We start from the raw sequence: 23,308 nt of genomic DNA, 5'->3' as shown, positions 1-23,308 counted from the left end.
CACTGCTGAGCTGGGGGACAAAACCCTGCCCCGTCAGCTAGCTGTAGAATGACGTCATAGACCGATAGCTATACACTAACAGATACCGTCCCATTTATTTGCATCGATATACCAACGTTTCATTTTACAAAAGGAAAGTCAGAATGTTAGAGTCTCCGCGAAGACAAGTCGTAAGATCATAAAAATGAACAATTGGCACCATTTCTCCGTTAGCGTATTGTCAATCGCTCAAATTACCAACAAAACTTTCATTTCCTTGGAGACGTATCTGAATTTCAAAATTTCTTTTGCACAATCAGTTTCCTGTCGCCTCTTTGATCTTTTTAACAATACCTACCGCTTCTTTCGTCCACCCATGCGACAAACACGATTCTACCATCGTGCAAACGTTTGCTAGCTCTTCCATCCGCTTATTATACTTTCATTTTTTGAATATTATGGCCCTTCATATATTTTTTTCTATCTTATGTTTTTCCTGTCGTCAAAATGTTAAGACGCACATAAATTCTCCCTGTGTTTGATCTTCACCATTAAACACTCTAGCTAGAAATGTAACACTCGACTACCGACTCAACCTCTGATTTCGTCTTAATGGTAGTTCAAAACACCGAAAGACTTGTTTGTTTGTTCGTGTATTGGGATAGTACTCTTGACACAAGGAGTACTGAATATGTGCCATATGTATTGATAGATTCTAACCTGAGAGAGAGAGAGAGAGAGAGAGAGAGAGAGAGAGAGAGAGAGAGAGAGAGAGAGAGAGAGAGAGAGAGAGAGAGAAGAGAGAGAGCGAGAGAGAGACGGACAGACAGACATATCACAGTCACACCAACAAAGAGAGAAAGATGAATGACATTCATAGCAAAGTTATAACCTCTTTCCTCTGCAACTTTGAGGCTTTCATGGCTTTTACGAACGACGTTTAGGATAAACTATTCAAACTGTTACAAGTGAATTTCGCAGATGTAGCTTCGCTTTTTGTTAGTGCGTTAAAATCCGACTTTTGCGTGTTGATGATAACCGACAGTCACAAAAGGCGATATCGCTAGAGTTCGCAGAAGGGTCTGCCAGTAAAGTTCTCGTTAGACGACTTTGTGTGGAAGAAAGGGTATATAAATTTAGATCACAGCGTTTCTCTAAGATTGCTCATTTTTTCCTTTCAAAGCTCTCTACGCATACAAATATTGATTGCATCACACTGGGTTGATAGCGTGCAAGGCTTTTTGCCATTTTTTCTCTACATCTAGATTCCATTCATGCAGTGTTGAGCGCCATTCATTCCGAGCCCAACAACCGTTCCTGCCTTCTGACCTTGGCGGGTTGTTACAGTAGGTGACATTTGTGAGATTTCAGTGTAATGCAATTTGGTTTCTAAGTCACGTGGGACTGTCCTGATAATTAGGGAAAAAATAGTGGTATATATATACTGGTTACTTTTACCCGTAGAATGTAAGTACTCCACAGACGCTAATAAAATGACTGTTCCTTCGTCTAATCATTGGAAATATGTTTTTGCCGAATAACGGAATCGCTTTCGATTAGATTAAAGTTTCCAATGTAAACAATCCATTAATCTAGATTTTTTACTGGGAGTCTGCTATGCACGCCATAAGTTTGAAAGTTGATGCAGTCAAGACTCTGAGCACCATGGCAACGAGCCACAGGTGCTTGTTAAACCAAGAAAAATAGCCAACTGAAAGAAACACGATTTGCCATGCGGCGCAAATTGAAAATGTACAAAGCAGAGAAACTGCGGTTGTAGATAACCTACAGAGAAATTACAGAATTTTAAGCGTATGGGCGGATATTCAAATTTTTCATCCTCTATATTTCCGATAGTACAAAGAAAGAGAACGCCAAATCCACTCACCCACTTGCATTACTCTTTAACTGTTGCCTTGATTTCTACTGATGACATTGCAGAAACTAGAGCGAACAGTTTACGTTTTTCGCAGTTAAAAGCCATTTAGGGTGCATTTTTACGCATGGTGCGGAAATTGGAAGTCGATTATTATGGAAAAGAACAAGATGACAAACCTTAATGGGACATTGATCACCGTTTGGCCGTAGCAGCAGTTATATAGCAATCAGTTAATTTGGATTTTCGCCTCAGTTACCAAACAAATTCACTCTGAATGTTTTCATAAGGCTTTTGCGAGCCCCATCGGAGGCCAATTGTTTTGAAAATGCTTTGCTTCATTCTTAATAAAGACTCGCAGCAAGCACACAGAAGTGTAGTGAGATGTATCTGTTCTCGAAACGAATCACACTACAGCCAGTTTCAATGCGCAATGCGTCGATATTGGCCTAAATCCGCCGGTAGCCGAATATCTGTTCAAATCTCATATGGCAAAGGGGATGAAAGCTTCGATGAATATACGTTGAGTATGCAGCCGCCAAAAGTGTTTTCGTGTTTCTTTCGGTAAGTAGACCATCTGATCGAGGGGAACCGGTTGGGTTATTCATGGGGCGAGGCGGACAATAGCATACCGTGACAGAATGATAAGCAATATTACGTTCTGCAACGTTTGTCCGCGAATTAATGCGACTTTCACCTGGGCCGGTGTCACAAAAATCTCGCTCAGGATTTATATAATGCGCGATTGTAAATATATTCGGTCTTGTTCTTCTGTAATCTGAAAACATCGGGGAGACTTATTTGCAAAAGGAATATTGTGTGAGACTGAATACAGAGAATATAGCAAATACCATCCTTCACGGCCCCCTTTCAGCGTTTATCGCCAATTATCTGATCCAACAGATACATGTAGCTTACGTGATTTCTGTCAAAATACTAAGTTGTATGTCAACGCTTGTTTTGGACTTAATATGATATTTATATATTATATATGTATATATGATATTTATATATAGGCATATATATATATATATATATATATATATATATATATATATATATATATATATATATATATATATATATATATATATATATATGTGTGTGTGTGTGTGTGTGTGGTGTGTATTTATGTACGTATGTATACAATGATTTTAAAAACGCGGAACATTAAAACGAAGATAAAAAGATACCTGTAACACATTGTCCCCGTTTAACCTGTGATAAAAGCAACAATTCAAAATTTACTTGAATGCATGCACATGTCACGTGGGACGACAAGCTGAGTGTAAATACAGTTTGTAGACTTGGATGAAAGGAATATTTGAAAGTATCTTAATTGGCTGACTTTTGATAAATTTATTTCTCCGTACAAATTTCTTCCATCACTGAACTTTTTTAGGTTTAATTATCGTCAAAAATATATATTCAACACACGTTTTCCTTCGCTTTCGACCTTGTCGCATATCTGCGAAACAATCTGTACTACAATTCTATACTTCTTTAGATTTGATTGTTGCAAGAGAGTTCACATGAGCGGTCAAATGTTGTGATCTGTTTTCAAACATGTCGGTATGTAAGCGCAACAAAAGGTGATTTTGCCTAGCGGGAAGGTATCAATGATTTGCCTTTCATTTTAATCTGCCCTTCACACGCCGATGATAGAAGTCGTCGTCGTCGTTGGAAGCCGTTGCATTGAACTATCTCTCACTGTGCGGGAGACGGAAGACAGCGCCCCCAGGCAACGTGATTCCCAAACTCCGCTGAGACGACGGTCGAATCACTTATACGAGTTAAACATACTTAAATAATTATAGACTATGTGAAATCATTTCAAATATAATTGGGTCAAATTTGCCACGAATTTATGTAGAACTACAAAGCAAGTTTTTCCGAAGAAAAGGTCCTACCTGAAGCGGTTCTCAGAAACTCAACTTACCACCCACTATGCTTGCCAGAAGTGTATCAATAATAGACGACATGGGTATGTTCACTTCAAACTGGATCTCAAACAAGAGAGTGTTCTACCGTGGATAGATACATCGTAATAAGTCTTCTGTATTTTATGGGTCACGATATGACCTTTTCGATATTTCGGCACACTCTTTCAAATTAATCTATCGGTATAGCAACAGCCCGTTGCCATATAGTGTTTCCTTAACGACGTCAGCATTGCTATATACTTTGACGGGAAGAAACTGTTATGTCACTAAAATTAATTAAAGTATACTCGAATGTTAAATTAAAAGCATTTTTTCAAGTCTCGTATGATAGGAAAAATGCTCGTGTATCCGAATAATATTCATCAAATTAAATTTTGCCACTTTCAAAGCCGACCAACCCAAGCGGTGTGATATTCTTTTATGGCGATCAGTGTCCGTGTAAATATGGTTAATAAGATTGTCACCAATTACAGTTTATGGCGGTTCAATAAGTCTGAATCAACGCTTGTTATGTGCCAGACATAGCCATCAATAAAATGTTTATTAGTTTTATCTTCCGTAGGAATAAGTGGCCGAGGCAATATTGCTCAGATTCTACAATTCAGAGCTTTGAAAGTACACATGCCTATAACCAGAACAATCGCCCTAAAATGTTAATAGAGTATTTCGGATGTATAAATCGTAAAGATGATGATGATGATGATGATGATGATGATGATGATGATGATGATGATGATGATGATGATGATGATGGTGGTGGTGGTGGTAGTGGTGGTGGTTGTGGTGGTGGTGATTGTTATCATCATCATCATCATCATCATCATCATCATCATCATCATCATTGATTTAATATTGTGCAGGACGATCGGCATAGTTGAAACCGAAGGATGCGTGTTGTGCAGCTATACGAACGAGTTCATGTCGCTTAATAACTTTTTCCAACAAGACAACCGTGATGGTCGGGTTCCTGTCATTAAATGAACACTAAAGAAGCCGTAAAATTGTCCTGAAACGTTTCTGCATCAAAGCCATACAAAGTTTAAATACCCAGGTAATAGACTTACAAAGAACATGTCGCGTGTGTTTAAAAGATCATTAGGAAATGCCGCCGCGACAACTTTGCCCGCCTTGACTACCGTGTAACGTATGGAGACAACGAGCGGAAGTCCGCTCCTTTCGGAAATCAGCAAAATTTGCCTTTGACATGTTCATTTCGTGCAAGACAGACGAAATTGAAATTGAGAGGAAGTTGGCAATTGATGTTACCGCCTTGTAATACTCTCATAACTGGTTAAATTGCCAAGAATGGACAAAGCAAATATAAAGTACAGGTTGTGGCTTATGGAGCAGACTCAGATACGCCCGCGTTCCTGATGCCGCAAATTACATCATCGATAGAATAGCTTTGTCAATACGGTAGTGCACTCTTTATAATCATACCTAGGCAATTACACAAATAAAATTATAAAGCACACAAGCCCTTTGTCTGTCTTCAAATATTTTCCCCTTTTGTGAACATTAAAAGTCGATATTTCACAACACATTAGGCCGTTGCTATGTCAACAGGTGTATTTGAGCCAAGATTGATGTTAATGAAATATGAAAGCGGATTAAATTAAAAGAAGCTGCCAGGTTACTGACTGTGTGACCCTCATTGCTATTTGTCGTCGGGGGGATAGTGGTATCAGCGTTAACAGGTGTGTGTGTATGTGTGTGAGGTGGCTGTGTGGGGGCGCTACAGCTGCGATCCCCTACAGTCAAGATTTCTTACTTTTGTCTTCATAAAAAAAACGGGCCGAATTTGAATTTCGTGCTTGTATTCTTAAATTGCATTATTATAGCGCATTAGACGCCTACTAAACTAGAAACTACTGATACAGTTCAGATTACTGAGCCACCAGAACAAAAAAGAAATAAGAAAAAAAAGGCAAACATTTGAGCCTCTATCAACGGCCTCTATATATTTCTATGTTTCTGCTCCCGTGTAAAAGATCACAGATATTGACGTTCGGTTAAAAAGTCAACGTTGAGGGTTTTTTAAATATTTTCTATAACATTCCTGTGACGAATCTACAAAACCATTCCAAGGGAAGACATGTCAAAATAAATCGTTTGCAGCTCATATAAGGGATTTTCGATGGGCGTAATCAATAGTGCAATTGAATTATCAACTTATGTGTCAATCATGTTTCTCCGACGGCGACAAATACAAACGCAGATGAGTGACGCCGTTCATGGCATCGCAAGGGCCTATCCCATGTTAGGTCATATGATTTACGCACCTGATACAATCCTGTTTCCAGGACTGGTTTCAGAAAGACAAATAAGAAACAGTTTTATTTGACCTCAGCAAGTCAACCCGTCACTTTGAGTATTTCATTTTATATCTGCTCAGCGGACTCTACGCTGACAATCTACTCCCTGGTTCTGAGTCAAAGTGAGATAGCTGTGTATTCGACGGGAAAATAGTGAATACAGTGCATCAGATAACCTTTCGGCACGTGTGACGTCATGATATTGCAGCAACAACAATCAACCACGTACTTCGCATCGGTGTTTTCTGCATTTCATGGTGGAAATATTGCAGTGTGGGTACCATGCACTTACTCTGTCATATTCGATTAAAGTCACAGTGTAGTCATCACAGGCTGTCGGATTTTCAAAAGACAACTGCCTTCACAGAACTTATTAAATACGCTTCATGCTTTCATGGGTTTCTATCGCTATATTCAGTGAGTATTTCAGTATTCGCGACGAACTTATTTTTTCACTTATTTGAAAAAATGAATTACTGCAAACCCATACCACTCCCTCCGCCCCACATCTCTCTCTCTCTCCTCCCTCCTCTCTCTCTCTCTCTCTCTCTCTCTCTCTCTCTCTCTCTCTCTCTCTCTCTCTCTCTCTCTCTCTCTCTCTCTGAAAACAATTCAGTACGCAATTTCAAAACTATCAGTTTGTCATCCATCCATCCATGTGTATTCAGCAGATAATTGTTTCTAATATTCAGAGTAGGCCAAAGAGAGTAACATTCCCATTCCCCATATCACTTCTTCTTCTACAATTTGCCCGATGGCGCCATATTTTGCTTCTCTGTATTCTGTTCCAGTCATTTACAAAAATTGCCATACTTACTTCTATGTAGACATGTCGGATAACTATTTAATAACCTGCCTTTCATTATCTTCATCTGCGTTACTTAATTTTTGAAATTTCAAGGCATTTGCATTCGCTTGCGTTGCGTTTCAATTTTCATCACACAAGGGAAGAAACATTCGGCTACGGTTTTTAGTAAATACAGATGTCGACGTCGTTATTATTCTGACAATGAATCTGGATGAATGGAGAGACATTTCGATCGTTTACATGAAGAGGTTATATAGGGAAGGACCATAGGTCGGATTCCAATATTACAACTCTGTCTATGAGGACGTCTAATTCGAGAGGCAGTATCCAACTCCTCGAGTCCATATCAAGATGATTGGAAATTCTTTAATTTACAATTCATCTATTTCTGGTGCATATTAGTAGTGAATTCGTATAATCTTGAAATACTTAAGTGAATACAAAAAGTGTCCTAGGGGGTGAAATTTAATCAAGAAGATGAAATTACATTACAGTATGTCGTGACGGTCACCAATGCATCGTCACAATGCATCCAGAAAAATTGAGTACCTTTCCAAACTGAGTCGCCGGGGTTGCTAGGAATGAACTCAAGACGAAATGAAGCTAATAAGGGCCCTGTATATCCTCTCTCGTCAAGAAAAATACTCGAAGTAGTTGACACCTCGCTGAAAAGACAGAGAGGCCATCAGATGGGTACACACACAGGCAAAGACACGCCTTCATAGACATACACATGACAACTCAATTGCCTTGACATCTAGCACGTTGAACGTACAATTCTGTAAACGGCATAGCAAGGGCTCCAGCCTACACAAGAGACGTTAATTGCGTTCACGGTCAAAGCTTAAAAGCTTCAATAGAGGATTTTCTGTGCACTAAATAAACTGTAATTCATAAATGGGAAGTGATTTATATATTAAGTGCGACTGATGGTGGAAGCACTTTGCAGGGATAATGCTGACAAGTCAGGTGATTTTTATCTACCATTGTTGACGCTCTGCGTGCCACAATCATCCATATTTCTGTTTCTTTACAATAATGAAACTCGTCACCGAAGACTCAATTTCAAATCACGTACATGCATTCGATCACAGCCAATGTGCGTTATATTGAAACAGTTGCCCATATGGTTATTCCGTACAAGTTCGGTCTGAGCAGTTTTAGCGATTGGATTGAATGGAAAAAAATCGTTTGATATCATGAAGAATACGTATAGTGATATGAGTTGTAAATGTCATCTTCATGCAAAGATGAATGATTTGATCAAAAGAAACTGTCCAGATTTTAATATCCTTTCCATCGCGATTCCATGGTCTTAAAACTGCTCAATCATGCCGTTAGTAATCAATATCACCAATATTTCAAAAATATAAACACAATTTAATTTTATTAGCGATTTTGATTGTTACATATATGTATGTATGTATGTATGTATGTATGTATGTATGTATGTATGTATGTATGTATGTATGTATGTATGTATGTATGTATGTATGTGTGAATGTTTGTATGTGTGTATGTATATGTGCGCGCGTGTGTGTATGTATCTCTCTCTATCTATCTATGCGTCACTATACGTATATCTATGTATGAAAGTGTTTCAGCGTAAGAGATATATTACGTATTTTGTATGAATAAACGAACTAACCTAATATTTGTAACTAGTGGCGAGTGAGGGCGTCTTATCATCGAGTGTACACACATTTTTCTGTCAATGCATCCGCCTATTATTTCGACGTGTTGATGCACCGTGTAAGTTTTGGGGTAATGGTTGGGATTCCCTAATTAAGCGAGTTGCTAAGTAGGTTAACTGGTTTCAGACTCCGTGCTAAGATGACAGGGTAAAACACAGGTCTAAAGAGAATTCGTCCGCCGGCAATTAATTATCCACAGCTTCAATTTTTGTAATGGAATGTGAAATAGTACCAAGATGTATCATTTGATCGGTGTAGTCATATATACACTCGTAAAAATCGTACGAGGTAGAATATGTGCGTTTATATATATATATATATATATATATATATATATATATATATATATATATATATATATATATTTATATATATATATATATATACATACATTTATCTGCCATTAGATATTGCACTCAGACTGTGCTCTTAACATCTCTATAGCGCATTATAATAATTTGTCCCGCATTTTTCAAAATAACGTGTCACAGCTGACGCACTCCAAATACCTCGGAATTCTGTTCACTTGGTGACGATTATGGTTTTATGAATAGAAATAGACAGAAATAGGTCTTATGGTGAAACACTGTGCACTGATTTGTAAAGCGATATCTGGGTATCCTCAATTTAGTTTCTAACGCTGCAAAAAATATTATTTTAACTTCGGTAGCAATGAAGAAGAAAATCTATAAATCGAGAGTTTTGGCATACAAATTACCATCTACGTATCATAATAAAGCGGTTTCAGACAATAGCACACCAGGCATGTGGAAAACATTTAATAAAAAACAAGAGGCCACAATTTCAGAAACAAACAATTATCCTGGTACAGACAGTAGCAACAGACACAATTACAACAGATAAACCATGAGGAACTGAAAGTGAAAGTGAGACTTTCGTGAGAATACAACGAAGTTTAAGTTTGTGCTGAATAATCGACGATATACTTGCAGTTGATTGATTGTAGATGCAAAAGCTAAGTATATATATATATATATATATATATATATATATATATATATATATATATGGCTAAGGCTATAGCCTGGTGACTATAACAATAATTTTCCAAGGTAAACAGTTGTCATCACGTTGTATACATTGATATTGATTCTAAATGTCTATTGTGTGAATATTTTTATTGTTATAACAGGGTATATTCATTTCATTGATTTATATGTGACATCCCATAAAGTTGAAGAATGGCCCATAAATTTGAAATATACGAGACACAAGATTGCTTTTTTTAGAGCTGAGTACAATACTGCCTTTTATGACTTCATGGCTTGATTACTAGAGACTGTTTTCTGTTTTAGTCTCACGCCCTCACTTTTTGGGATAAAAAAATAAATCTATCAATAATTGTAATTACTAACTGTCGGCTACAGCAGCCTGAGAGTGACCTTGTTTTCGACACCATGTAACGGCATGGGTACCCTTAAATTTTTTGCAGTAACAGATGAAGGAGTCGAGAATATCAACTTTAATTGACTTTTCCGGACAAAAAATTTGGTGCAGAAACAAGAGTGAGATATGTTGTTAGTAGGTTTATAGAGAATACAAGTGCGATTCTAGATATTCGTTTATTAGTAGAAGATTACTATGAATTTAAAAACGCTTGGTTCATGTCATGTATTCTTTGTTTTTGATATTCGTCTATAGTCTAGCTGCTTTAGCTTCGCTGGTATTTGACCAAATTTGACATCGTGTAAACCTGTAGGACTGAGCGTATTTCCAAGTGTCATTAAAAAAAAACTTGAAAAATTGATCAATTTTGCCAAAGTTTGTACTTGTCATGAGTGTGATATTCCTCTTCCAAAGACATACATACTCTATTTTCCGAACAAGATTCACAGCGAATATGCTGGTAGATATATAACCATTACGTTTTGGCATACACGAATACCTGTAAGCTGAGTAACTTCTGAAACACATGAAACAATGCCCTAACCAAAAATACACCTTTTATCGAGACCCGACACTAAGGCAATAACAGACGTTACTGCCGCTTCGCTTATTTTCAAGTTTCTATGAAGCCGTAAATGTATTAATGGCACCAGCTAATATTATAGAAATAACGGGCGACGCGCTGACCATTAACGTTTATTTATGGGCAAGGGCGAGAGGAAAGCCAAAAATTAGCGGGCGAGGCTTGCCGAGCCCGTTAATTTGGCTTTCCTCGAGCCCGCGCCCATAAATAAACGTTAATGGTCAGTGCGGAGTCTGTTATTTCCATTATATTATCAACAAACCGAAGAAAACCGTCAAAATTTTCGAAAATTTCAGGAGCGAACGACAACTGGGCCCAGAACTGAGCAATACGCGACAAAACGTCACGCGCGTTGTAAAAAATTGGCAAATCCGGAGATGTTTTCAGAAAAAGTATCTCAACTTGACCTACAAGTGCTCCATTTTATTTTGTGATTGCTTATGATTTACGTTTGAACTGTAAAGTTATGATACTTTGAGTTGTTAATCTTATTATTCATATTCACGGGCATGCAAACAGACCATTACTGTGCATTTGTGGTCAGTCACGTGGTTCAGATCGACCAATCAAAATGTGACAGCCAGGGCATGGTAATATAATGACTTTTAACACATCGGCGCTTGTTATCAGACTTTCCGACTTGGCTCGGTATGAAAGTACTTAATTTTAAACCTGACATAGTCATTTCCATGCCAGTATTATAAAAAGCAGCGGAACTCATGAAATGCAAATTCAAATGTTTCGTGTGGTTATTTTCTTATCAAGTCACGTGTCGATCAATTCTTAATTGTACTTTTTACCCTAATGATAAGTTGTGAAAGATTTGGCCTTTTCACTTCCGTTAATATTTGACAATGCACTTCCTGTCACAGTGTTTACAAACAAAAAGCGATATTACCTTTCCTTCTATACAGCAACTCGTGTCTCTCAATTCAAATTATCATCGCGAAGTCATGGTTTGATAAATAACGTCAATGCACCAGCACAAGGCAATGAAGTCTCCGCCGTGACTTTCAATCTTCTGAGTAATTATCAGACTTTATTTTCCAACAATATGACTTCAATCGCCGAATGGCAGCGATAAATAAAAAAAATCTAATCAGTTGTAATGATAAATAGTTTCGATTATGAAAAACTTCTGAAGCGTGAATAACGGTGTTTTTATTTCAGCTCACTGCGTACATGTAAAATATGTGAATGCATACACCAGGGAATTCATACAAACATCTCTATTACAGTAATTGTTTCGAAAAGTCGACGTTTTCAGACCGCTGGGAGGGTCGCATAAGGTGTGGGCCGTTACATCTTGGTAGGGGGGTGGATCAGGCTGCTGATATGCTCAGTTTTTCAGGTTCCAAATTCAAATAACGTGAATTATATTTCAGAATTTGCATAGAATGCTAACTATCTTCTTTCTCAATTTTACACACTTGCTATTGACCAACCTCGATGCGAATGGTTTTGACCCAAAAATCAGCTTAGCTGTAGACATTTCTTCTTGTTTGATATCCCCTCCTACGATCTAATGGTCCATCCCTAAAAATTTCAAATTTTGAAGACGATCTGCGCTTGCGCATACACGGCCCTAACCTGTCGTTGATCGAAGTTGTCCGAAGTGATTCAAGTATGGTAAGTCAGTGTCAAGGCAAACGTGTTTCTATGAAGATGTCCTCACGGCCAATATAGTTGTGTGGGGTAAGATCAAGGTCAACAACTCTCTCCGCATTTGCGATTAAAAGACGTAACCACAACGAACGCGTACGCTTAAAACAGGTATTGTTGAGTTGTCTTGACAACACAGTGACCGCATATTGACTTTCGCATCTCGTTCGGGACGTAAGTTGTGCATATATTAATCGCATCAAGCTGAGCACTGGTCTGAATAACTGTCGAGACCCATTAGGACCTTGCGATCCGTCAAAAGTGGAACGAACTGGCCACAAACATCGATGAATATCGATAGAGATGTCATGTTCTACCAATCGAAATCAATTTATCGTCGATCGAGCGTTTCCTTTCACGCTCGCACGTCTGTGTACGTGCTGTAAATAGAGTTTGTACTGAATAAACAGCATTTAAAGATATCTTATTCAACTGACGTGTGCGCTATTGATTAGCATAGATGGATTGTCGGTTAGTTTGCATGGTAAAGTCAGCGCTAATGGTGATATTATTTCTCATTATTGTTTTTTTTTTCTGTACAAAGAGTGGTCTTGGACTATTGATGTAATCGATGTTGCACTGTATGTATGTATGTATGTATGTATGTATGTATGTATGTATGTATGTATGTATGTATGTATGTATGTATGTATGTATGTATGTATGTATGTATGTATGTATGTATGTATGTATGTATGTATGTATGTATGTATGTATGTATGTGTATGTATGTATTATGTATGTATGTATGTACGTATACATGCATGTATGTATGTATGTATGTATGTATGTATGTATGTATGTATGTATGTATGTATGTATGTATGTATGTATGTATGTATGTATGTGTGTATGTATGTATGTGTGTCTGTGTATGTATGTATGTATGTATGTGTATGTATGTATGTATGTATGTATGTATGTATGTATGTATGTATGTATGTATGTATGTATGTATGTATGTATGTATGTATGTATGTATGTGTGTGTGTATGTATGTAGTATTCAAGTACGTAAATTTGTAGCATTGTATGAAACTGAACGATCTCTAATACGTGAAAAGTACCCGGTTGAATGAGCGCTCGGACTCTTCGATACAACCCGTGTAGCTTTTTAAAAAGAACTGAATTAAATGGACGTTTGACACCCTTCACAGTGTCTTGTCGACTCTATCATGACGCACCTAACACACAGACACTGCGCTGTCTGGCCAGCAGTTCCGTGCCGATGACCAATTGCACTCTCCAAAACAGTTGCCAGTCGGATTTTTCTCATAGTTGTCGATTGAATGATCCACGGATACATCGTGCTGTTCACTGAACTTGAATTCTTTATTTTCTTCGTTTCTAAATTGGTCTTCGTCTACAGAACCCACTATGAGGTCTTTACCATTCGCAATGCACCATTTCGATTTGAACAACAGCTTTTCTTAACTGATTTTTCGTGTCTTTTTCCCTCCATATTTTCTTGTTACAGAGATATTTTCTTTTTCTTCTTAAGTTCTTTTTTTCAGAAAAACAAGTGACCGGAGACAATTTTCTGCATAAAAGGAACAGTAGGGTGGAGACTGTGAATGAAAGAATAGTGGCTTACAACAGAGTTCAAAGTGTTTATTGTTCAATGGTGGAGGTCTGATGACTGTTTCATATATCTCATGTCACTCCCAGCAGCATTCAGTGTTGTTGATGGTGTGACTACAGAAAAAAAATTACAGGATTCGTATGTTCATTGTAGGATTATTTATTTTTATAATCTTTCGAAACGATGAGATAGACAAATCGCCGAATCGCTTTCCAATACAATATGACAGAGCGTGTATGTTTGTTTGCGCTGTTATCGGTTCAGAGGTCCCGGATGTTAGAAGTGCGGCCTCCGCAAATTACGCTCTCTTCTCCCAGTGTTCCCATCGTAACCGTATTAGAAGCGCAACAAAGGCGCAACTCTAACTTCAATAAAGCGATCTCAGTCCATGAATGCCATACTTGCTCCCATTGTATGTATAGATAAAGCTTACTGAACTATGTGCAACCCGACTGCAGCAATTTCGTTTCGCATTGATATCGATCTTTTTTTTTTTATAATTATCACTCGTCTGTCGTTGATAATTTTAAGCTTGATAATGAACTTAGTGACCTTTTGTCCTTCCACAAACCGTTTCTCAGGGAGAAAAACCAGAGGTGGGGTGGCAATTTTCAGCGGACACTGTGAGTCCTTCTGGTTCGCTTTTATTTTGCCTGGTTACGCTGACTCTGATACAATAACTGAATATTGAACTGATAACATGATGTGCCATCAGACACTATGGGATAATAACAAACACACACACATACACACAGATACTCTGTGTAGCACGATTTTCATTTGATGATGTATCTGACATTTAAATCAGAAAATCGTGGAAGGCATCAAGTGCACATTCAGACACCATGTACTTTTTATGAATTAAACCACTGGAAAACGAGATTGACAACGTCTGAACTCAGTTTGTGATATGCTTCTGGTCGACCCCGTCTCCCTGGTGAACACGCAGCCATCCGTCCATACGGTAAGAATTCAATTTAAAACATTTTAAAAAGTTCCCTCTATACAGCTGCAGTCCACTCCACCCTTTTCAGTGCAATGGTATCGCCTGTTATCTGGAAAGCCACATCTCTTATATGTACCCGATGAGATGGACGCGGCGAGGTCCCTTGTTGATAACATTCTACCAGGTTTGTTGTAATGTTCTGACGTCGAAACAACCAGGGATCACCGAGGGAAGGCGATTATTGATATAGAAATGGGTTAACGAAGACGGCGAGATCACTCACCTCCAGCAATCCGCCAGTCAACTTTTCATAGCGTATTCTGCAACACGTATAGACGTGTGATATCAATTGAAATAGAGACGCCTTTCATACATACGCTCGCAGTGTTGAGGACCTGTGCGTGGTCGATGTTGGCTAGTAGAACTCTTTTGCGGTTGTGTGTACTGTGAAACCACAATACTTGGATTCGATGAGTGTTTTGCCTTGTCAAGTTCTCGGATTAGACCGAACATAGGCAGTTAGACAGATCTGGTACGTCCCATCTGTGTTGACAAGTTTCAAGTTGCCGTCTCTCACTGGATTCCACTTTGTACACGTAGCCGCGTATTGGTACGTGTGAAAATGTCAACTGTGTGGAAGAATAAGTTATTTAGACGTTGTCTTGTGACGTGCATGGCAATACTAGCCCTCATAACTGCCATCGGAAGCCAGACTACCGACCCACCGCCAAAGGAGTTAAGAATCGGATTGCTAGCGGGTTATTTCAAAGAGCTCAGCTGGGCGGCCGTGTCAGGTGGACTTGTTATTGCGCGGGAAGAAATCATCAACAGTAGCTCCATACTGCCAGGTTATGAACTGAACGTATTCGTGGAGGACACGGGAGGGGGTTTTTTCGATTTCACGGAGTTGGCTTCCATCTCCGCCACCACGGCTTTGCATGAACGACGAGTTCACGTCATGTTCGGTCCGGACGAGTACTGCCGCGTAGAAGCCCGCCTAGCCGCTGCCTGGAACGTTCCGATGATTTCGTTTGTAAGTATAGTACCAACAAATTTGTACCGCCGGGTTTGCCGAGTCGCCCAGGTATCAATTTCTTTGCGCTGTATAGCGATGGATTATTTTACATCCAAAAGGTATAGTCGGATGACATCACTAATTGATTCGGGGGGGGGGGGGGGGGATACGGAAGAACCAGCGCCGCATGGTCATGCCTACCAGCAGATTTAATAACTTTTAAGTTGAAACGCCAGACTAGTGTTTAGGTAGATATATACGCGTCATAAAATCTGCTTCACATCAGAGTCTGCTAGACACTTAGATTCCACAAAGATATCCTGAATTACATCGTCCCTGCATCAACAATGTCTTATACTTTTCATTTCCAGGATCGCAGCCGTGCAAAAACAAATGCGCAAGTGCATGGCTGTTGAGTTTTCTCCCCAAACAATTTCAAATTCGTACCGTGTTCGTTTCATCGACGAGGGCAAGTGTCTTGTGCCATGCCTCGTTATGCCTTGGTCCTAACTGAAACATACAATGCACATTTGATTTCTACGTCACTCAAATGAAAATAACAAAACTTATGTTGCCATACACGACAGCGACAATACTGAAAAAAATGTCGATAGATGTACAGCTATATTGAGACAGTGTCCCCGATGTAAAGAAGCCAAGATATGCGCTTCCACGTGTGCTGTCTATAGCGTGTTGTTCAAGGCATAGAAACATACACCTCTGCTCTTGCTTGAAGTTAGCAATAACAACAAAGAATTGACTCCAGCTTTCCTGAAACACGACTGCCGTTGTAATGACGACGCCAGTGCAACGGTGTGGTTGGAACGTCTGTTTGTCGTCACACACAATCAGATGAAATCACTGAACAACGATGTCCAGTGTTTCCTTTGCTATGGTGCTGATTTAATTGGTGGACTAAACCAACATACTATGGCTCCAATGGTTTTGATGATTTTTCTTTTTCAACTCATGTCACTGGTGCGTCTATTGCGCACTCACTTTTTCGACTTGTTGATGCAATTTTGAATAGAATTTGCAGCAGATGATAGCGGCGTTATACTTTTATATTTTGCACACTACAGCGTGAAGGAAAGAAATGTTGATAAAATGGAACCATTTTCCGAGCAGCACACGACCCAATTTCCTGTGTAAGCCGGGCCAGAATCCAGATTAAAGATTGTGACCGGCGGTTGATCAGGATTAATGATTGAGTGTTTCGACTGAAAAAGCAGGAATATATACCACATTGTGGTCAAATCCCTGTATTAAATGACTTGCATACATATGTCGAAACATACGTCGAATGCATGTTTTTTTTTCCGTTGCTATTTCTCTCCATAACAGCTTTATACGTGCTCAAAATTATAACAAGCTTCGAAACGAACAGTTGTTTTTTTCCTTGCTATCATCCATTTGTACTGCTCTCACGACCCAGAGACTGTTAGAGATTTTTAAACCCAGGTCTACTTTCAATTAGTATTCCAATGCTGAGCTATTTTTAGAACCAGAGGATACGAATATTTACGTGAAAATCATTTACCATTATTGCACAAAGAGGTGATAAATATACTTCAACTTAACAGTCGAAGTTCTCAGATGTTCAATGCAATCTAGCCCACAAGGGGAAACTTCATCCAAGTGTTGCGAATTCCCAATACGCGGTTGTCATAGAAACAAGTAAACATGAGTAGGGATGGCTCGAGCCTGTGGACAGTAAAAGCACTGTTTTGCATTTCAACGCATTCGGAAGCTTAATGATAAGTTCAAGTTGATGACGTAAATGCAGCCCCGAGGTTTCATGGCAGTGATGGGCCATCACTGGACCCAATGGACATTGAAATCGACATGGTAAATCGATCCAATGACACGTGCAGAATGCGTAAATTTCAGAGATAGAACTAAAACAATGAAAAGAAGAAACCCACACATATGTGCAGCGATTGTCTGCAATTGCAACCGACTGTGAAGTTTGCTATCATTTAAAATTGGATCAAACCATTTATCGTATATTGGGTCATTTCTTTTAATAGGCATTTTTCATTGAAATTAGTCTATCACAGCATGAACCAAAAACTTTTCGAAGTTAGGGGGCAGTCATTATTTACGACCTGGGGGTCGGAGGAATCTGAGGGGATCACTCAAAAAATTGAAAGCTATAAGGGGATGCTCAAAATATGGAGAGGAAGAAGGGGGTTGGTCAATGATTGGTGCAAAATAAATTGAAACACCTCTTAAACTGCACCATTGCACACATAAATATTTCGATGCGAGAGGGGAACACCCCCTCTCGTGCACTCCCCTTAGGGTGTTCTAACAGTTTAATATAGTAAATAAAAAACAAACTGAAAACACATCTCAGAATGCATCAGACCACACCATTGCACACATACATTTCTCAAAATTTTCCACACAAGAGCGGGGACACACACACACACACACACACACCACACACACACACACACACACACACACACACACACACACACACACACACACACATATATATATATATATATATATATATATATATATATATATATATATATATATATATATTGTCGTGACTTTGAATTTCATTCTATTGGTTTCACCTGTTTCAACCGTCACAAGTAACCGATGATAATCTAGCAGGGCACACCAGGATTTGAAAGGTTCCGACTTTGGCCGTATTTTTGTAAATTCTACAAATACATGTATTGATATTTAACTTTTCTAAGTAGTGGGGGATCAGTCAAAATTCCTGTGTTAGAGATGGGGGTTACTCAAATTCATCATGATTGGCGGAGGGAGGGGTATTCGAAATTTCAGAGTTTCTGATGAAATACCTCCGACCCCCCAGGGCTTAAATAATGATGGCTTCTTTAGAAATGAAATGAATGTATTGTTTCACTGATACTAATTTATGCACAATATCACGAATAATTATAATTTTTTCACACATTACCACAAACATTCACCTTGAATGTATTCTGCAAAATTACGGCACGCACCATAAATCAAACGTTTTTTGAAAGTATGGTAAAAACAATATATTTGGAGCAAAAAGAAGCTGGAAAATATCTTGTCAAGCACCATATTGTATACAATGGAGGGGAACGTACTGTTAATTTCATTGTTAAGGTTGTAACAATTTTATGAACTTATCGATGGCTGTGACATTGATAACTTTCGACAAAATAGCCCTGGCGCTCTACGACATGACACGTACTAAATGAAAGACTTAAAGTTTTGCTCAAATTTTTCTTAAAGGGACAAAGTCGGCCATTTTTTCATGAATTTTGTTTGATACGAGATATTATTTATATATTGTTTGACATGTTGAAAGATAATGAATGATTAAGAATAAAGATCGATGATCACCATGCAAATTTTGGTATAAGAGATAAAAATAACCCAAGATTTACAGATATCTAAAATTCAAAATGGCTGCCATCCCTTTGTTAACTCTATGGAGAAAAATAAAATTTACAAATTTCGAAAAACTAAGCTGACGGAAAGTTTTCTTGCACCGAAATCTTTCAAAGGAACCCCAACAAGTGGTAGATCAGAAAAGAATTGTAAAGTTTGAGAGTCCGAATATCTGTCCCCGAGGTGTGTTCTACCTTAATTCGAAAAGACAACGTGTGTGGAATCTATCCGGATTCACAATAGTGATTACCAGTATTTCAATCGAGATGTTGTTATTATCAACTTCAAATTGGATGCAGTGATACCGCGTTTCGATATTTGCCTCGGCTACGTGTACTTCAAATGCCGCAAGTAAGAAAACTTTACGTTGATTTGTTTGTGCTTCCCACTGTTTATGTTTCGACGCAGTTAAGCCATGAAATTGTTCAAACCGTTCAGCTTTCAGCAGACCGTTATGTGATGCGAACATCCATGACTAGAATACCACTTTGAAACATCGGAGGAGTTCGTAGAATTACGCTGTGCCTTGAGCGTCATCTCAACCTGGGATACATCAATAGCAGTGACGACACCGCGGCTCCTGCTTCGTTTCATGAAATGCATTGATCATGGCAGGGGATAAAGTGAACGCATTTATTCTGTTTAACCTGAGACAGATCACCATTCCATATATCCACTTAATACCGTCAGGTAAGCGGGCCTTCTTTTCACCGATGTCTAGACTCCCCGGCGGAGATTGTATAAATTGACTGACCGGGCGTGGATAGTCGATGTCCTCAACATTGAGATATTTATCTGCAATTCTTTTCGACTGAATTCTGTCTCGATGGCTCAACAAATCAGCCAAGTTGCTGGAGTGAAACACAAGATTGATTAAGTTGTGTTTTTTTTTATTTCAACTTCATTAAGTTTGGTAGGCTGGACAGGCAAGCAATCAAGTGTGCCCTGTGCAATGACATTGCGCTAATTTGAGTTGTCATTCTCTTAAAAATTGCAGCGAACAAATGACATTATTTGGACGCGCGCATGCGTGACGCATCGTTTGCAAACCATACATATATGTTGCCACGGCTGACATGTCTTCTTAAACACGTTATCGTAGATTATAATACAAATGTCAAGGCTGGTGTGAACGCTGGGTTTTTAATATGAATGTTTCTTTTCTGTGTACTTTGGCGTTTGGTGTTCTACCTGTAACCATGGCTTCTGAGGATCAACAATAGATTAATTTGGTCTTTGTCGCTACCTACGGCCATGTTGATCGGCTAATGTTTAATGCAATAAGTGTTCTGTCGAATTTGAAGTAAATAGAGTTATCTGCGGTAGCTTCACTCCTCCGTTGTGTAAATAGTGCGCTCTCCTTTACAAATGATATTGTGTGTGCATGAGCTGGACAACTGCACCAAAATGAGGTGCATTTTCTACTTTCACTGTGTAACATGTATGCCACAACAGTGTTTTATGAGTTACACCTGTCATGATTCTTTCGAGAACAAAATGTCTCCGAAACTCCCTTGAGAGAGCTAAGGGTGGGCGAGCGTTTATGAAGCGGAGCTCTAGAGCCTTAACATGCATCTGCAATACTTGTTAAAATGGCGTTTGTTAAGATGTGAACTCTATTTCACAAAGGAGAATCTACTAAATGAACCAAACAATGCTTCGAAACGGACAAAGTAAAAAGTATTGGGCGGACTGTAGGGCTCTATTCTTCATTTGATGCCTGCGAGTGCGGTCTTCAAAAATGAATCAATACCCCTGAGATGGCAGGCAAAGAGCCCGGGCCGCCAGCGACATATTTGTTTTTCGTTCGTGGGGCCTTCTATGAAAAGTTTACCTTGCCCCTTGGTGTTTGCGTAGCACGGAGATGTTGTAAATGGCGTGTGCATTCATTGACAAGAAAAAATACGTTCCCTAGATGGTGTGGACGTGATCTGACCAGTGAGTGTGATCAAGCTAGTATCTTCAGTCTGTAATGAGTACATGGTAACGATTATGACAAAAAGGTCTCATTCGTGACAAAAGTCGGAATCCCAACTTGAATAAAAGCATTGATTACCCAATCCGTGTTGCCACTTGACTCCATCGTGAAACTGTACCAGCTCATTTTAAATCCATTTTGCTGCGAATTTCTCGCCCGATGCAGGTAAATTTCTTTGCTTCTGAATGTAGAATGCGGTTGTCTAACGTGCGAGATGTCGACATACTACTGTAAATGCCATTTTGTTTAAAAAGTGGGCTTCGTGAATAGCCTGTGTTTTTCTTCCGGTGAACATATAGCGAACTAAACTAGCATTCTGTGCAGGTTTATATTTCAACAGCGTATAGGTTTACAAAAGGGTCTGCTCAACATTGATGATTGTGAGCGAATTCTTGTCGGAAAATTTACCGACTGTCGGACAAACTAAACGTTCAACCTGAATTTCTTTGTCGGGCCAAGTCGTTCTATTAAATTTCTTGCGTTTTAATCAAGTTTAAACTCATTTAATAACCTAACGCGCCTGTGCGAGAATTTACCGAGTCGCTTAAAAACACTTAATATAAAATGAATTAGGAAGAGTGTGCAAGGGGCATTAAAATCAAGCAAAATGTAACGGATCGTGTTGGATGACGTCACTTCTACTACATTGCTTGCAATATTTAACGTAAAAGATGAACGTTGATTTCAATGACGATATAGAACAAAATAATACCGTTTGAAAATAGGAGAAGTCAAGTGCGACTTGCGTTAGGCATGATGTTAGCAGTTCAACAGGTTCCCCGCAAGATCAGTGTTTTAAAGTAGCACGCATCCCCCCCATTTTTAAAGTTTCTTGCCTAATCAGAACTTAAAATGGAAATGCAATGCCAAGTTGTTTTCTTACCCGTGCGGCAAGACGAAATTATTGCAAAGTTTACAGAAAGCGTACGTGTTAGTTAGTTAGGTGCATCTGTGACCTGATTTTTTTGGTTGAAGCTTTGATCAAAAAATTCTAAGTGGAATTTCTTGGATATTGTCATACAGCCTTATAACTACAACAAGTCGACCATACGACGAATTTCACACCATTAAGTAATATATTACTATTCCATATTCATAAGTCATTTGTTCTCGACTTGTTATCAACGTATAATGGTGTCACGTTCAGAACCGGAGTGGAACTATATTTTTTGAAGTCATTACGTTTCTGAGCACTACTTCCAAGTTGTTCCATTCCGTTGCACTCATACAATGATCAATTTCGCTTGTCAATTTCATTCCATCAACTTAGCTTCCTGTGTGGCGATGCGGTTGATAAACAACTCTAATTCAAGCCCAAAAGAAATATTATATCGAATGTAATACATGTCAATCATCCGTTCTTGTTACCACAATGCCTTGCAACCATGTTTATTATGGAAAAAGGCAAAAAAATTACCTACAAACAAAGGGGAGCCATTTTACATGTCGCTTTAAAAGGCACGGCCAGCGGTGTGGCTTGTATTTAAATTGACAGCCGTTTAGATGGGCATGTAACAAGCGACCCCTCCGACATGACTCCATAATAACAGTAGAGATCATAGTTTACTCGTAACACCCGCTGGGAAGGACGGTGCATCCTTTCTATAGGGGTTTCCATATGTTTGCAAAACATTCTTGATCCAAATTTTAAAGGTAGAAAGAATTTAGGAAAATCAGGAAACTTTGGTTTAAGCATTCAAAAATGTATTGGATCGAGAACTTTTAAGACAGTGTATAATAAGTGTCGAGGATACGTCACGAGGTAGTGGATATGATATATATATATATATATATATATATATATATATATATATATATATATATATATATATATATATATATGTGTGTGTGTGTGTGTGTGTGTGTGTGTGTGTGTGTGTATGTATGTATTGGTAGCGTCTTCAATAGTATAGTCAATTGGTGCACCTTGGCATTTATCTTCGATAGCATATAGGAAAGGCCGACTTTTCATTTTTTTTTTCTGTGAAAATTCAATATGTTGAGAAGTCATTTACCGTTGTATGTAATGGAATGTTTTCAGAATTGTCCGTGAAATATGATACGCGTCCGTAAAATGATATAAAGCGAAGAAAACGTTCCGCGAAAATTAGCG

General features: G+C 38.7%; 1 protein-coding gene across 3 annotated transcripts in view; it reads left to right on the top strand.

Annotated features, from left to right (window-relative positions):
* LOC139151843 (speract receptor-like) overlaps window positions 1-23,308 on the top strand; it is a 73,480-nt gene that overhangs the window by 17,641 nt on the left and 32,531 nt on the right. Inside the window, exon 1 of one of the 3 annotated variants that reach the window (XM_070724859.1) lies at window positions 14,916-15,827. The exons of the other annotated variants lie outside the window; for them this stretch is intronic. Within the exon in view, the coding sequence (XP_070580960.1) occupies window positions 15,417-15,827 (411 nt within the window). The 5' untranslated portion in view covers window positions 14,916-15,416. Of the gene's footprint in view, window positions 1-14,915; window positions 15,828-23,308 lie in introns of those variants that run through there. 3 annotated transcript variants of the gene reach the window in all.

The sequence above is a fragment of the Ptychodera flava genome, chromosome 15 (assembly GCF_041260155.1).
Source record: "Ptychodera flava strain L36383 chromosome 15, AS_Pfla_20210202, whole genome shotgun sequence".
Classification (NCBI taxonomy): domain Eukaryota; kingdom Metazoa; phylum Hemichordata; class Enteropneusta; family Ptychoderidae; genus Ptychodera; species Ptychodera flava.
The sequence above is the reverse complement of the archived record's forward strand: the minus strand, read 5'-3'. Positions and strand labels throughout refer to the sequence as shown.